General features: G+C 52.8%; 6 protein-coding genes across 6 annotated transcripts; 4 read left to right on the top strand and 2 right to left on the bottom strand.

Moving 5' to 3' along the window:
• Positions 1 to 475: 475 nt before the first annotated feature.
• J4E84_001842 (uncharacterized protein) lies at positions 476 to 1,099 on the bottom strand (the record flags this gene model as incomplete). The annotated part of the gene is made up of 1 exon (XM_049384472.1): positions 476 to 1,099. The coding sequence occupies one exon, from the start codon at positions 1,097 to 1,099 to the stop codon at positions 476 to 478; it is 624 nt and encodes a 207-aa protein (XP_049247828.1).
• A 455-nt stretch (positions 1,100 to 1,554) lies between these two features.
• On the top strand, positions 1,555 to 4,674 carry J4E84_001843 (uncharacterized protein; the record flags this gene model as incomplete). Its single annotated transcript, XM_049384473.1, has 5 exons — positions 1,555 to 1,569; positions 1,621 to 1,728; positions 1,787 to 2,214; positions 2,264 to 3,312; positions 3,950 to 4,674. The coding sequence occupies 5 exons, from the start codon at positions 1,555 to 1,557 to the stop codon at positions 4,672 to 4,674; spliced, it is 2,325 nt and encodes a 774-aa protein (XP_049247829.1).
• A 753-nt stretch (positions 4,675 to 5,427) lies between these two features.
• Positions 5,428 to 10,225, top strand: J4E84_001844 (uncharacterized protein; the record flags this gene model as incomplete). Its single annotated transcript, XM_049384474.1, has 5 exons — positions 5,428 to 5,860; positions 7,148 to 7,491; positions 7,542 to 8,104; positions 9,029 to 9,906; positions 9,990 to 10,225. The coding sequence occupies 5 exons, from the start codon at positions 5,428 to 5,430 to the stop codon at positions 10,223 to 10,225; spliced, it is 2,454 nt and encodes an 817-aa protein (XP_049247830.1).
• A 298-nt stretch (positions 10,226 to 10,523) lies between these two features.
• DPH1 (Diphthamide biosynthesis protein 1) lies at positions 10,524 to 12,008 on the top strand (the record flags this gene model as incomplete). Its single annotated transcript, XM_049384475.1, has 2 exons — positions 10,524 to 10,704; positions 10,762 to 12,008. The coding sequence occupies 2 exons, from the start codon at positions 10,524 to 10,526 to the stop codon at positions 12,006 to 12,008; spliced, it is 1,428 nt and encodes a 475-aa protein (XP_049247831.1).
• Positions 12,009 to 12,412: 404 nt separating this feature from the next.
• Positions 12,413 to 13,789, top strand: J4E84_001846 (uncharacterized protein; the record flags this gene model as incomplete). Its single annotated transcript, XM_049384476.1, has 1 exon — positions 12,413 to 13,789. The coding sequence occupies one exon, from the start codon at positions 12,413 to 12,415 to the stop codon at positions 13,787 to 13,789; it is 1,377 nt and encodes a 458-aa protein (XP_049247832.1).
• Positions 13,790 to 14,524: 735 nt separating this feature from the next.
• Positions 14,525 to 16,207, bottom strand: J4E84_001847 (uncharacterized protein; the record flags this gene model as incomplete). Its single annotated transcript, XM_049384477.1, has 2 exons — positions 14,525 to 15,639; positions 15,694 to 16,207. The coding sequence occupies 2 exons, from the start codon at positions 16,205 to 16,207 to the stop codon at positions 14,525 to 14,527; spliced, it is 1,629 nt and encodes a 542-aa protein (XP_049247833.1).
• Between the last annotated feature and the right edge of the window lie 169 nt (positions 16,208 to 16,376).

Consider the following 16,376-nt stretch of genomic DNA (forward strand, 5'->3'; position numbering starts at 1 on the left):
TCGTCGAGAGTAGATGAAATGCGGTCGCAATGAGCCAGTGAACCAGACAGATGAAGCCGTCAAGGTCCTGCGATGCCCAACAATTGTGGTTGGTTGGAATGGGAAAAGCCGCGAACTTTGCCGGGCCGCACCTGCATAATTCTCCTGTTGTGCCGCTAATCCTTGACAAGCAACATAGCCCTGATTGCAGATGTTTGATGCAAATGCTCCTGACGACAGTCGACGGGCGATATATGAAGAAGGCGCGGCTGCTGTAGGGGGTCGCATAGGATAGAGGGTTGCGTAACGTCTCGCGACAACGGTAACGAGACTTTTGTATTGAGCGTTAGCACCAGGTTTGGGAGAAATCCGCGTCATCGCACCTTTTGACCCAAATGTGAAGAGTATGTCCATCAGCTCTTGATGGAGCTTTGCTGAATTAAAATGATTATTGTTCCACTCATGCAACCATTCTTCCGAAGTGTGTTCAGGCCGCTCAGTCATCGTCTTCGATGACTAGTCCAATCTCTTCCGCATTCTTGACCTCTCCGCCTTCGTTGTTGGCATCTGCGTCCTCGTCCGTGCCAGTCTTTGGCACATTCGCATTCGGCGCCAATTTCTTCTTCGTCTTGCCATCGTCTGCAACTGGTGTCCCATCCCTCTCGCTGCCTGTTCCGCCCTTTCCGCCCTTCTTGGCTTTCTCTTTCCGCTGTCGCGCCTTCTCCCTCTTCAGTCGATTCTTCTCTGTCTTCTCATTGTCTTTCTTTTCCAGCTCCTCTTTTCGCTTGGCGAACTCCTTTTCGTCTTCCTCCTTCTTCACCTCCTCGTCCATCATCCTCAGCCTCTCATACTCGCGCCTCCGACTCGCCTTGTAGACGTGGAACTCGCCACTTCCCGCACCTGCACTGGAACCTTGTACATTGGCGACGATTTCTGGGGGTAGGGAGGATTTGGCTAGCGCGCTGGAGCCTGGAATGTAGATATCGCGATCAGGCTTCGCAAAGAGAGCCTCGACTTCTGAGGCTTGTACTGAGCGGGGAGTAAGCGCGCGCTTCTTCGTTGGGCGCTGCGAGCGCGGGTCGGCGGAGGTTGGTATTGATTCGGGGATGGGTTCAGACATTGTGGTGAGTCCACAGAGGTAGATGCGAAGCGCTGGCCAGTAGACAAGCTGGCAGGGGGGCTCTAATTTGTTTATGACGTCGTATGTGGTTGCCCGGAGTGATGCGACTCCAAAAAGATAACGTGGGCAGTAGCTGCGTGTAGGTGTGCTGTCGCGCAATGCAGAAAAAGTGGTGAAGATGACGGCCAAGAAACAGTCGCGAGGGATGACGCGCTAGCATTTGCGGCGAACACCTCGGGGGCGCTACGGGCGGCCGAACAAGCCACTCGCGCCAGCGAAGTCGCCGCTATCGTTGGGCTTGCAGCTGCACATGAAACGCCCTTGATCGCACTTTCCCTGCACAGCTGTACATATTCCCCTCTTGCCTCGAAGACACCTTGCTGTACAGCATATTATCAACTACACGTATATCATCTTCCAAACCCACACCATACACACATCCCACTCTCTTCACCATGGGGAAACCCCGCGTAGGTCCACTTTATCAATACCACCAAGGCCAATGGCTAACTCCCACGCAGATGATCATATTGATCCGCCATGCCCAGTCAGAGGGAAACAAGAATCGCGACATCCACCAGTTCATTCCCGACCATAGAGTGAAACTGACGCAGCATGGCTGGACTCAGGTGCGCCCCCAGTCCCATTCGACTTGAGACGAGACATGACTAACTCATATGCTTGTAGGCAGAAGAGGCAGGACGACAGCTACGGTCTCTGCTCAAGCCGGACGACACCCTCCAGTTCTTCACTTCACCCTACCGTCGCACGCGCGAGACGACCGAAGGCATACTCCGTACCCTGACCTCGGACGACCCAACACCATCGCCCTTTCCCCGCAATAAGATAACCGTCTTCGAAGAGCCCCGGATACGCGAACAGGACTTCGGAAACTTCCAGCCATGTTCAGCTGAAATGGAGCGCATGTGGCAAGAGAGGGCCGACTATGGACACTTCTTCTACCGCATACCTGATGGCGAGAGTGCGGCTGACGCGTACGACCGAGTCAGTGGCTTCAACGAGAGCCTGTGGAGATCCTTCCAAGACGACAACTTTCCCAGTGTGTGCGTTTTGGTCACACACGGGCTGATGTCGCGTGTCTTCCTTATGAAATGGTGAGGCGCACAACAATTGGGTCAATAGTCCAGAACTAACATGCTCTAGGTACCACTGGTCGGTCGAGTACTTCGAAGATCTCCGTAACGTCAACCACTGCGAATTCATAATTATGAAGCGAAGCGAGAACAACGGCCGCTATATCCTCCAAAACGAGTTACGAACATGGTCGGAACTCAAGCGCCGTGCTGCGAAGGAGAAGGAAGAGACAAAAAGCGCCACCTCATCGACGCCGAGCAGGGCCACACCTTTGACTGGCCTGGGCCAAGGAGGCATCACCGCATCCCCCACCATACCCACGCGCCGATGGGGAGGATGCGTCAACGGATGTGATCATGACAAGATCAACTACCCCCGTCGACCGATGCGCAAGAACACTATGGAGTACATGGGACAATCGCAACAGCTGCCCCCGCCGGCAGTCTCACACATGGAGCCTGTAGAAAGCGAACAGGAGGACCACCCAGTTGCAGCGCAGCAGACCGAACACGCTCCCATTATCAACGAGCCGTCGCCGGCAAAGCTTTCGCGAAAGCAGAGTACTAAGGGTGCCACCATGCCGGAAATGCCTCCAACGCCAGCATCTCCAAACGATGCGTCCAACGACGCTACAAGCAGTGACGAAGGGGAAGCAACATCGTCCATGTCGCGTTCAGGTAGCCATGCGCAACCGAGAACCGCAGCTGTCCTCCGCCACTTACAACCCCACAAGACACCAGGCGAGGGTTTCTCTGATGATTCCGACTACTTCCCAGGCATGCAACAAATACAACACCGCAAGTTCCTCCGAGCAAGCTCTACGCAGCGCAGACAGTCCAAAGAACGCAAACTGCAGCGCAAACAGACAGAGCAGAGCTGGAAAGAGGAATCTGGCATGGGTAACGGCGTCAGGACCGATAGACTGGGCGACGGCGATGCCACCAGCGATGACGCTGCGTTTGCGAAGGAGAAGGAAGGAGAACCAATCCTCACGGAAGCGTTGAAAGGCAACATGATTGTTGAGAACAGTGAGGAGGATAGGGAAGCCGGGGAGGAAGAGAAGAAGATTGGTGAGACGGAGATTGACAAGATGCAAGACGCCGAGAGAAAGGGCTTTGGTGAGGTATATTGAGCATCTTGAACGAATGGTACGTCGAGGACGAATTGGACGACGATACGGCTGTATTGACGCAGATACTAAACGTCTCAAACGATTTACGGTACAAGATCGAATCGAGCCGGTCTCGTAGATCTTTCACATTAATCGAATGTCTACGGTTTGGTTGGGTCGCTTTCCTTGATTCTGGTACGCTTTACTTGGTTCCATCCCCACCATGAGTGCAATACTATGTGCCAGATGCCCCAATGTTGCTGCCGTGGGTTTCTTCTGAATTAAAAGTATTAGCTTCCACACCAATTTCTCACTCGCGCAAACGCAAACGCACTTTCCTCACTTGTTGTGGACCCACTTTCCGCGTCAGGTGGTTTGCCAAGACCACTCTTGCTATTCTCACTCTCTTCGGTTCTCTGATCTCTTCGGTCTACTTCGCAGCCACTTGGAGGAACCCATTGCCTTGGGGACTATTACACGACAAGCCACTTATACCATGCAAAAAACCGAGATTGACTCTGGCGCAGTTGTTGCGCCCACGCCCGCATCGCCTTGTCAAGGTCGAGCTATCGGCTTTCTGGACTTATCTGGGGGTGAGTTAGGATTTCGGAACCAGATTTCACATTTGCTAATCAGATCTAAAGAAATCCGGAACTACATATACGAGTACGCAGCTGAGCAGAGCATTCTGGTGAAGCTCTCGCACGACCCTAGCCTCACTAAGAATAACATCGACTGGATTGCTCAGGATCGTACGCTCCTAGGTCTCACACGAACCTGTAGACAGGTCCGCGATGAATTCTTGCCTATCTACCTCACAACTACCACTATCGCAATACCATATTACCAGGTCGATCAGTACATCTCTACGTTTGTCGATCCACAACATGGCACCTACGACGACACGGTCGGTAGTGTTATCTTGCTGAGGCCAAGGGTTTTAGTAACACGCCATTCCGTCAACATACTCCCATTGGTCAAAATCATCGCTCGGGCGCCACGCTTGATTGCACGCTTTCTCAACGAGGACACTAATGACTTCCGCCAGAACAGCTTGTTCAACGCGCTGCTCAACACCCATCGCAACCCCCGCTGGAATGTCTACGCAAAAAACTGCATTTCTCAGATCACCATTAGCAGTTGTCCGAATGAAGGTCTGAAGACCACAATCGTGGTCAAGAAAGAGTGGGCGGAAAGCTGGATGGGTCTCAACTTCTATGAGAAGAGTAAGCATCTCATCGCAGCAATGGCATGGAGTAAACGTGTTGGTCTCAACAGGAATAGTGGCAAGTACAGTTCGTTGCTCTATCACTTTGGCCATATAGTTCCGGAAGATTCTGCGACGTCAGCGGAGCTCGACAGTGAATGAGGGCATGTCGTATGTGTTTACATCCAAGGGGGGGATAGATCTGCATAAGACCAAGATATGCTTCCACGGGAACAGGGCTTTTCATCGAGAGGTTCGTGTAGCTCTCCAATGCTGAAAGGTGAAATGGACGCCACGCGCAGGCCTTGTATTTAGTGTACCTAAAGTAGGTGTAGTGAAAGTAATGCTCATTACCACGATCTCAACTGATGCATGTGAAGAGCTATTCAATTATCGCTAACCTTCCGCTCAACTCGGATGTCTTGTTAATTACAAACCACCCTGAAAACTTCTACCCACCGAGGCAAGCAAACTGGTTACCGTATAACATGTCTCATCCACAAAAGTCCGATACTCTCGCTTCAATTCAGGAACTCAACGCAGCTCTCCAAAATCTCACTGTAGAAAGCCCCAGGCTCGGGTTCCTATCCCTATCCGGTGGTAAGTACACACTAACCGTCATCATCAAGTGCATCACTAACAAGCATAGAACTTCGGAACAAAATATATTCATACCTCGCCAATGAACGTATAAACCACGACCCTCCCTTCAACCCAGAGATCACAATATTCTCCTCGACGGCGAACTACTTGCACACGCCCGCACACCAGATCGTGCTGTATTACGAGAACAAAGATGACGTTCTATACGAACCTCCAGAATGGAACACTATACAACGCTACGATATGGGCCTAACGCAGACCTGCCATCGAATACGAGAAGAATACGAAGCCACTTATCGCCAAAACCACTCAATGTCCATCTCGCTCGACGCCCTTGTAACCAGCACCGCCTCCCTTGATCCCGACCAGCCTCCCATCCTTCCTTTAGGCAGCGTACGCATCACAGTCCGAGAGTCCTCGTGGTCAACACCCAACATCGACATTCTCCCTTTTCTGAAGGCATATAAGAACTTCCCATCCTTGAAGCTGCACTTCGAACTCCCCGAACACGCGCGGACTGCTTTTGGCGATGTGTTCAGCGTGAGGGAGAATAATAAGTGGTGGGTCGGTATTGAAGAGCATGTCGCGTTTATACATGTGTGGCCTGAGGTATATGGCGAGAGAGCTAAAGTTGGGATTACGGTTACCAAGGAGTTTGAGATGAAGTGGAGGAGTGGAAGGAGGGGAGTTAAGAAAGGTGTATTGCTGGCTGCGTGGCTGCGTGAGATGGGGTTGGAGGCTTTGGGTAGGTGGCCAGGACTCAGGATATATGTAGTTTGATCTCCTGCTTCATCAAGATGGATATGCACCCTTCAGGCGATTGATGTGTCCAGGAGAGGCTGCATGAGTGGCTGCCAACGGTCGGACTGGGGGCCCTAGTAGGATGGCATGGATTGAGGGTTTACTTGGCGAAGCCGTGGTTGGAGGAGTAGTTTGAAGAATAGAAATAAGGAGGATCTTGAGCTGCGCGTTCGACGACTGGCTTGCAGACCGACCACGCAATCAATCAGAGCAGATGCACACTTCGGCGCAGCGCTGCGGTGTGTCGGTGTCCGTTGAGTACTTGGCATGTTTGCTCATCTTCGAGAAGCATTGTATCGCTCCCATTGCAGGCATTCTGGTCGGCGAGGTAGCTGCGACATGCAGATCTGACACGGAGAATAATCTGAGATAAGCGGGCCGCGTATGCAAGAAATATGCAGCGATGTGAAGCTGTTCAACAAACGCATACAATCGTTCGTGAGAAGAAGTGACAAAAACTCGAAGTCAGTCGCCGCCGTGATGGACCATCGATGAAGTTCGCGCCAGTAGCCGCCACCCGGCACTCGCATCCGTCCGTCGCACGGAGTCCTTCTAGAAACCATCTAGACACCCACACACCAGCTTGACCTAGCGGGCCACGTTAGTAATTCATTCCATGACGAAGGAAGGCCGTGGTAATTCCGACGGTGCGAGGTTTCGGTCGCCGACTAGCCTCCAAGACCCCGAGAACGATGACACTCGCACTCGCTGCCCTCAGCGCAGAAATCATACGATATCCCACATCGTGAAACGCCTTGTCGACTCTACATCATCATGTTCGCGGGTACGCAAGCCTCGCCATGCAGTCGCACAAGCCATGAACCGGGTAAAGTTCCCATGTGCTATCCCTGGGGCGCATTCTCGTCGCCGACGACCCACGCGCCTACCACGCGCGAGCCATGCTTAGTACACACGCTAGTCAATTTAGGGGTGTATGCGTATCTGCTGCCGGGGCGCCACCAGTCCGCCTCCACGATATATCCATCGTCGGGATGATTGCATTCTCGGCTAAGTCCTCGTTTGCAGCGTGAGGTCGGCGACTAGGGAAAATGTCTACACGGCGATTGGCACATGGGCCCGTTAGCGAGGGAAGATCTGGTCTAGTGACCTAGTCCTTCATAATGAGGTGGTGGTCTACAAACGGCTTGTTTGTCCTTCGCTGGCAGGGGTATTCTTTCATTTTGCTGCTTTCGTTCTGCTGATGCACCTTACGGGACGAGTCCTTCGCTAGAGTGGGATGCTTTAAGGGACGGGACCCGACGAAACGACAATACCGGTATCAAGAGGATGTTTACACCCGTTGAGACTTCCATCGGCGCCTTTCTGCTACACCAAGCGACTAGCAACCTCCTCTATCAGAATGGCGATATCCTGGGACTCAGCGGCTACCTGCGTCGACTCTTCTCTGCGCCTACGAAGGAACTGCTCGCTTTCTTCACGGGCATGGCTGCCAGCTATGTTCCGTTGAAGGCATTAGCACCGCAGTTGATCACGGAGTATCCTGCTGTACAGACCAGTCCACAGAGTGCTCTGTTTACGCTAGCGATTGGTGCTCTGATAGGATGGGGGACGAAGGTAAGAGACCTTTGATACTAGACTCTTTCACCACTAACGCGAACGGCCAGATGTCGAATGGATGTACATCTGGACACATGCTGTGTGGACTCCCCAGACTGAGTGGACGCTCAGCAATCGCTGTTGCTACGTTCTTTCCCGCGGCCATCATAACACATCACCTCGTCAACCCAAACCTATCGAGTCCGATGTGCCCCGGTAGTGCACCATGCTACACACCTGTGTATCCGTCAACCGAGACAACCGCATCTCTTCTCATACTCGCCATATTCAGTATCTTCGCCGCGCGAACCATACCCAAACTCGTAGCCCAGGTCACGGTCGCACCCGCAACCAAGGACGCCAAACATCAGCCCACAGATACACATACAGCTGCACGCCTTACGACGCAGTCCTTCTCGGGTCTTCTTTTCGCCCTCGGTCTTCACATCTCGCAGATGTCACATCCTGAAAAGGTGGCCGCTTTCTTCTCTTTCCCAGATCTACAACACTGGGACCCGTCACTCGCTCTGGTCATACTCTTCGGCGTCCTACCCAACTTGATTGAGAACCAGATAAAAGGCTTCACCAGCCCGCCATCTTTCGCCGACAAGTTCTCCCTACCTACAAAGACGTTGCAAGATGTGGATAGAAGATTCGTCGTCGGAGCTGCTGCTTTTGGTGTTGGCTGGGGTTTGACGGGAATTTGTCCTGGTCCGGCGGTGCTTCGAGCTTTCTTTCAGCCGGTTTGGGGAGCGTTGTGGGTTGGTGGATTTTGGTTGGGAGGTAAACTGAACATTTGATCTGGTTCCAAGCTTATTTCTTTACTTCGAATGGGTGGGTCTTTGCGTTACACGATACCCTGTATGTATTCCTGCGCATCATTTGCCACAAGGGCTGGACGACGACTGTGGAAGAAGTTAATAGTCAGATTATGGAATGTCAGTCTAATGAATGATAAAACGACATATGCCAGAGTTTTCGAGTTTCGGTTGGGAGAAGCCTTCGTATATGTCGCTGTTTTTCATAGAAATTGCGAAGCGATAATCGAAAGCCCTTCTCGCCGCCCCAGGGAAAGGTAGGCGCGTGTGTATATGGATCTGTATGACAAACTGCTCAGTTGGCGAAAGAGGAAAGAACAACCCGTGAGCCGAGATCATTGGGAGACGTTACACGATAGGGGCGCACTTTCCAGTGTTGCAAGCTCTGGGAAATGCCCGGATCTCGGTCGCCTTCTTTCGTTTCACTCCATGCGCAGTGAAGGTGAAGGCGGGAGCTACGCACAAAAAAAAGCTCAATCCCGCTTGAGTAGTACGCCTCTGTTTCCAGCACCACCCGGGTGTTTCTCTCTCTCACCTTACACTCATCAGCAACGAACTTGAAAAGTATGCGGATCGGCCAATTCGTCAGGCTTGCTGCCTTCTTCGCTGCCGTTGCAGGCGAGATCTGTCCGGAGTAGGTATAACCCAAGCATTCCGATTTCCGTCTCGGCGGCTTTGATAGTGCTTGTACCAGCGTCTTGCTTGACTAAATGTCTCGCAGCTGACTTGACATCTAGCTGCTCGAACGATGTGCGTCTATCCACTAATGTCACGATTCTCGAGGCGCCATACAAGAATGTCGCTGCCGCTGGGCCTCCGCCTCCGCCCCCTCGAACTCCTCCGCCCGGACTGCCAGATCGGCCTCCTCCGAATCCACAAAACGAACCTGCGACTGATGAGGTCTGGGATAGGTGCAGGAGAAAGGGATGCACGCTCTCGTGGGCGATGAGCCACGACGACAGCGAAGTCGGACCCCAGTACAACCCAGGACGTACCACGGCAGCATCACCGTACCAGAATCGTAATCAACTCGGAAGATGGTTCTGGCAGTATTTTCAATTTGATCCAAGCGACGAGGCGGATTCTTTTTTCAACTTCTATTTGACATGGGGTATCGGTGAAGCACTCGCAAGTCTCGGACTCAACCCCAACGCAGACAGATTCGAAGGTGGCGAGAACCACGTCGTCTCCTATCAGCACAACTTGCCTGGATTCGATGAGGATATTGATGATCAAACGTACTATGTTGACGGCAAGCAGTACCGGGCCACAGGTGCTGATTTTACCTTCTCACTCAACATCAACGAAGGCGTCATCATAGCAATGAGCCGTACAAGCCCCAAGGAAATAGGCAAGGGAAAGGACCCGCCAATTACCGGTGACGGACTGCCACGCCTTAATCAATTCTCAGACGTGGCGTGGCTGGAGTGGCAACATTTGATGAACCAGAACAATGGCGATGTCAGAAATATGCGTTACTTCGTGTCTGTGTTGGTTGTCAACCGAGAGACTCAGGCAGTGGTGGCGAGAGCATTGCGCACTCGAGGTAAAAATCTAGACGATTTTCCAGGGCAGACGTTCGAACGGGGGACAGACGAAATGAACGCAATCATGGGTAAGTTTTGCGCGTTCCAGTAGTGATGCAGGAGGCTCTTCGATTTACCAACAGCTAGGAAGCGTTGACTAACATGTGACCAGGCACGCCGAACATGCAAGGCTTCGCATATATGCTGGTTCAGCACAAAGCGCAGCTGGGCAACATGTACATCAAGAAGATCCAAGTCTTCAAGTGCGTGACGATGCGCGAGCCTCCTTGTATCATCGCGCATGTATCCAAGCCAGACGTCTGGGTTGACCCCGGGGGCGGCGAATTCGTCAGACGCGACGCAGGCCATAACGTAGCGCGTATGCACAAGATCTTCGCGAAGCTCTGAAGTGTCAGTATTTGCGTGGCGTTGTAGTGGAGGATATAGGGCAGCTAGATCTATGGGTAGCAGTAATGTACGACAGTCATCGCTGTGGTTGGAAATTCGATACTGATTGGCTGGTGATGTGTGTAGCCTTTTTGTTCATGAGCATACATTCTCGCATCAATGGCCGGGAGCGGGTGGGAGTGGAAGTAGAAGGCTGTGGACCCTGAGTGAAGTTCAGCCCTACCAAAAAAGTCTTGAGCCCCGCCACATGATCCCACCCGACCCCGCGACGCGCTCAACCACGACATCGACGCGCAAAATGGAAGACGACAGAGCTGCGACCAACCTGGGGCCCGGTGCCGAGCAGGGCATGCCAGAAGAGGCTGTGCCCGTGCAGAAACAACCGAAGCGACGTTTTGTGGGTAGGAAGACGGCGGAAAAGGCGGGCGAGCAGCAAGCGGATCCCAATGCCAACATTGAGGATTCCAGCGCGATACAAGGTGTGAGGAGCCCATACACAGAAGCTTATTAATAACTCTAGCTAATAGTCATCCAAGTTGCCCAGCCTCGACGTACAGCTCGTGTCTTGAACGCCATCCCCGACGACATCCTCCACGACCAGGAGATCAACGACGCGATCGCTCTTCTGCCTCCAAACTACAGCTTCGAGATCCACAAATGTATACATCGCATACGGACATCTGGCGCCAAGTCGATAGCCCTGCAGTTCCCCGAGGGCCTGCTGCTGTTCGCGACGACTATTTCCGATATCCTGACGCGATTCTGTCCCGGTACTTCGACGCTGATAATGGGTGATGTCACATACGGCGCGTGCTGTATAGACGATTACACTGCAAGAGCGCTAGGATGCGATCTGCTCATACACTACGCGCACAGCTGTCTGATACCGGTGGCAGTGACGAAGATCGCGACACTGTACATCTTCGTCTCCATCAGTATCGATACTCAACATCTGATCAATACCATCACCGAGAACTTCCCCGTGGGAAAGACTATCGCGTTAGTTGGTACCATTCAGTTCAACGCTACAATACACGGCATCGTGCCGATACTACGGAAGGAAGGATACAACCCGTTTGTGCCCCAGATTGCGCCTTTATCCAAGGGCGAAATTCTGGGCTGCACATCACCGTCGATGGCCATCAAGCCGGGCCAACTCAATGCGCGAGGCAAAGAGGAGGAAGTACCGGACATGATACTATATCTTGGCGACGGACGCTTCCACCTCGAGAGTGCTATGATCGCCAATCCACACATACCCGCATACCGCTACGACCCATACTCGCGGAGGCTGACACACGAAACCTATGAACACGATTCACTATATGATCTACGCCGCACTGCCATTCTCACAGCTCGGAAAGCTCGTACATGGGGCGTTATCCTCGGTTCGCTAGGACGACAAGGAAACCCACATACACTGACGCTCATCGAAAACGAGCTGGCACGCCAAGGCATCAAATGCGTAAATCTGCTCATGTCTGAGATCTTCCCTGGTAAACTGGCAATGATGTCCGATGTAGAGGCTTGGGTACAGATTGCGTGTCCTAGATTGAGCATTGACTGGGGCTACGCGTTTCCCAGGCCGTTGCTAAGTCCTTATGAGGCGCTTGTCACGCTTGGAGTAAGAGACGCACCATGGTTGGAGGAAGACGACACAGTGAGGAGAGTCGAGGCCAAGGACAGAAAGAACCTCTATCCTATGGACTTTTACGCAAAAGAGGGCTTGGGACGGACTACGGTAGATCATGTGAAAGCTGCGGAAGTAGCAGTTGGGGCATGAGGAACTACAAAGCGTGCATTGGTTTGGCGTCTTTCTCTGCTAGTTTAAACTGAATGTGCATTGTTGCGTGGCGCGGGTCAAGACTTCAACTCTTCCACGTCTCTACGTCTCGGATGAGTAGTTGGGATGAGCTATGGCTGCCTGCCGCTTGCTCTCCTCTTTCACTGCGACGCCATCAAAGGAGCATCTCCCGCTAGCAAAAACAAAAGCACGGACATTCGCGATATCACCGTTAGGCTCCCATCTTGCCCGATTGCTCTCTACAACACAGTGACCGTTAACCTAGGATCTTCCACTATACTGCGACCTATTGATCCGCAACTAGCTGCTGCTTGACCGGCGCGATCATGTCATCAGAAATATTTCCCCCGTCCATCCTTCAGACCGACATCATTCCGTCCAGCATGACTCTAACTCCGACCTCACCGACTCCTCTGAAGCGGAAGCCATCAGTCAACTCCTCTCCTCGGGAGTCTCCCAAGAGACAGCGACTAGACTCACAAAGACCGTCCACTGAAGAGACCCTACACTCTACAAAGCACTACGCCGTGTACTCTCACAACCTCCTCGAAGAACCGGGTAGCGCCAGACCCCAGCTTCTCAGCGCATCCACCGTCTTCGAGACCACCCAGAAAGCCATGCGTGACCACGCTACCCAAGCGATCGAAGCAAACGTCCAATGGGGAGCAACAAGAGAGCTAAGCACCAATCGTCTCTACGAGATTCTCGATAGTAAGAACCATGTGGTTCTACGCTACGAAATGGACGTTGTCTTCCCCGCAGGCGAAGATGCAGATGGTATGAAGCAGTGGAGCCGCGCGAGCGAGCTGGAAGCTTTGCCAATACAGTACGGTCTGTGTGTTGAGTATCTCAATGACAACTACGACGACAAAAAGGAAACTGAGCGCTCCTTGGTCGTTACTTTTGGTAGTCTAGGCGAAGCCAAACACGCAATGAAGAAGTCGGCGGCGGCGTACATTGGCAGCTCCAGTGGAATCAAGGTGTCTGAGAGGCGGATTGAGATGGTAGGGGAGGAGGGACAAGTTCTTCGACGGTACAAGATCGAAGAGGGCAGGAGGGATGCGCAGGGTAGGTTTGTGAAAGAAGAAGACTTGTATCTTGAGCTGAGCGGTGCAGATTCTGAACTTCCACCCGCGCCCGAGAGATTGGAGTCGTCTGCACCGCCATCTCCTCAGCCGATTGCTGCTCCTGCCATCACTGCAGTCGTACGCCAAGCTACACCAAAAGCCGCATCAAACAGTCCTGCTCCCGCGATCCCCGAACCAGAAGCTGTCCAGGGCACTCGCCGCCAGTCTGCTCGGATTAAAGTCGAGACTCAGGCTGCTAAGGATATGAAAGAAGAACAACTTAAGATCGAGCCCAAGCCCAAGCCTCAGCCCAAGCCAAAGGCTCCAGCTCAACCCAAGCCCCCAGCTAAGCCCAAAACGCCAGCTAAATCCAAAGGCAAAGGCAAAGCTCCAGTCCAAGAACCAGTCGATAGAACCCTTCACTGCACTTGTCGCGGCCATGACGACGGCAGTCTAATGATCGGCTGCGATAACGACGCTTGTCCGATAGGGTGGTATCATGGTCGTTGCATCGGCATCTCCAAGCCTATTCCGAAGAACAAAGAATGGTATTGTGCCATGTGTACGAAAGAGATGGAGGACAACAAGGATGCGGGTGTTGGAGCGGTTATTGTGAAGACGCCTGCGAAGAAGAGAGGTAGCGGTGGTGGCGTAAAGACAAAGGCGAAGGCGAAGGCGAGGAAGAGGAAGTAGGAGTAGGTGGATTGATGTGAAGGTTGGCTGAAGGGACTGTGGAATTATGCACTGATTGGCATAGTCGTCCTGGGGCTTGTTAGTATGTATGATACGATAGTAATTCCAGTATGTAAATATACGGTCTTACCGTTCACGTTCGAACTCCAATGATGTTCTCCTGTTATACCACATTCCAAGCTATGTCTCTTTCATATCTACTTTCGGTCTCTGATACTGCGCCGGTGTCTTGATAACACGATGTAACAAGGCATGTCCAAACCATGAGCTGAAGAAGAAGAAGATGATAACTCCAATGGTGATGTTATCCATTTCCAGATGACGCACTGCGCAAATGTCCGGTCAGGTGGAGAAGATGGCAGATTTCCGCACGTCGTGTTTAGGTTTAGTGCTCAGATATGTGGGAAGCGTCAGCGTGTGTTGTACAGGATGCAGTAACCAATGAAGGAGAGCGTTTTTGTGGCCATGAGGCGGGCGCATATCATCGGGCGGCAGTGACGAATGGCTGTTCGTGTCAGCAAACGCCTTCCGCTCTATAGCCACACGGAGCGTGGTTTGGTCAGCTTATCGGTTTGGCAAAACAGGATCTGCTGGTATATCAAGTAACATTAGCATCGTCGGCTTGTAATCCGTTCAAGTTGAAGCGCGTAATGGGTATCGTATTCGCTATGCAAGACGCCAAACAATGTCAAGTATGTAGTCAACTCTTGCCCGCTACTATATCCAAAGCTGCGCTCAGTCAATCTCCGGCATCAGCTCGTCGTCATCGACGAGATCTGGATCAACCTTGCTTCCTAGGTCGGTATCTTCCAGAAACGTGCGCCCTCGAAGTGCTTCCGGCAAGTACTCTTGTTTCACTTTGCCGTCTAGGTAGTGCGGGTTGTATTTGTATCCCTCTCCATAACCCATATCCTTCATCAACTTGGTTGGCGCGTTGCGTATGTGATGCGGTATAGGCAGTGCAGCAACTCCCGGCTCCTTCAACGCATCGTAAGCGTTGTTCATTCCCCGGTATGCGCGCGTAGATTTCGGTGAGAGGGAGAGGGCGGTAACGGCGTGGGCGAGGTTGATGCGGCATTCTGGCATGCCGATCTTCTCGCAAGCAGAGTATGTGGCCGTCGCAAGAGACAGCATCGAGTTGTCTGCCAGTCCAACGTCTTCGGATGCGACAACGATGAGCCGGCGGGCTATGTATCGCGGGTCCTCGCCAGACTCCAGCATACGTGCTAGGTAGTATAATGCCGCGTCGGGGTCGGAGCCTCGTATTGACTTGTGTAGTGCGGATATGGTATCGTAGTGTTGGTCACCGGCGCGGTCGTATACGAGGGTTTTGGTGAGACTCTGTTGTATCTTCTCTTTGGTCATATCAGGCTGCTTCGCAAGGCTCATGGCGAGTTCGAGAAGATTCAGGGCTGTTCTGGCGTCGCCGTCAGAGAAGCGGGCGAAATATTCCAGCATCGGCTTGTCTAGGATAGGGGATGTGACGTTGTCTGCGGCCATGGCGCGCTCGAGTATTCGTACCAAGTGGTCTTCTTTGAGGTCGTCAAGCGTGAAGGTCCGACATCTTGACAGCAAAGCTGAGATGACCTTGAAGGACGGGTTCTCGGTTGTTGCGGCTATGAGGGTTATGGTGCCTGACTCTACAGGCCCAAGGAAGGCGTCTTGTTGCGTCTTCGAGAAGCGATGTAGCTCGTCGCAGAAAACGATGGTCTTTCGACCTGTCAGCTGCAGGTCTCTAAAGGCCTCTGCGAAGATCTTGCGCACTTCCTCCAACTTTGTGCTTGTGCTGTTGATCTCGACGAAGCGTGAACCGGATGTGTTGGCGATGAGTCTGGCGATGGTGGTTTTGCCTAGAGGATGGGTTAGCCTCAATTGGAGCGCGAAGGATATAGAGAAAGTAGTACCTGTTCCAGGTCTTCCCCAGAGTACCATTGATGGTAGTCTGCCTTCATCGACCATGCCTCGAAGCACGCCGCCGGGTCCCACCAGCTCTTGGCCATATACATCGTCCAATGACATTGGCCTCATGCGCTCGGCCAGTGGCATGGCATCTTCGACAGCCTTGAGCTTCCGCGCCCGTTTCGGGGCAGATGGTGATTGCTGTTCCCCATTGGCTTGTGTATCCGACGCTTCTTCGAGAGGCCGTTTTGTACCTGGTGGGGGTGTCTTTGATATCTCTATCCGCTGTGTCGCTGTTGGCGGTGCTGGCTGTGCGGGTGGTGACGACGTTGGGTGTCCATTCTTCTGTGTCGCGCCCAGAGGTTTGCGTGCGCCCGGCGTAAAGAAGCTATACGCCTTTCCCAGGTTCGGCGTGCCTTGTGGTTCTGGCTCAAGCAGAAATTCCTCGCAGCCGCTGTCGATGTGTTCGTTGATTCGGGCGTCTTTGACGGCTTTAGTGCAGATGGGGCAGTCGACCATGTCGAAGATGAGTGGCTCGGCGCACGCGACGCGAATTATTCTGGGGTAACGCGACGAGCGAGGCCGGCGCTATTTCGGATTTGTCCCCGCTTGATGACGGCAGACGACGGACGGGAGCACGCAATGCTAGACGCTGCAGTTGGTGACTCTTCTGGGTTTACTCATCTCC

The sequence above is a fragment of the Alternaria hordeiaustralica genome (genome assembly GCF_023758085.1).
Source record: "Alternaria hordeiaustralica strain BMP 2776 chromosome Unknown scaffold_2, whole genome shotgun sequence".
Lineage (NCBI taxonomy): Eukaryota > Fungi > Ascomycota > Dothideomycetes > Pleosporales > Pleosporaceae > Alternaria > Alternaria hordeiaustralica.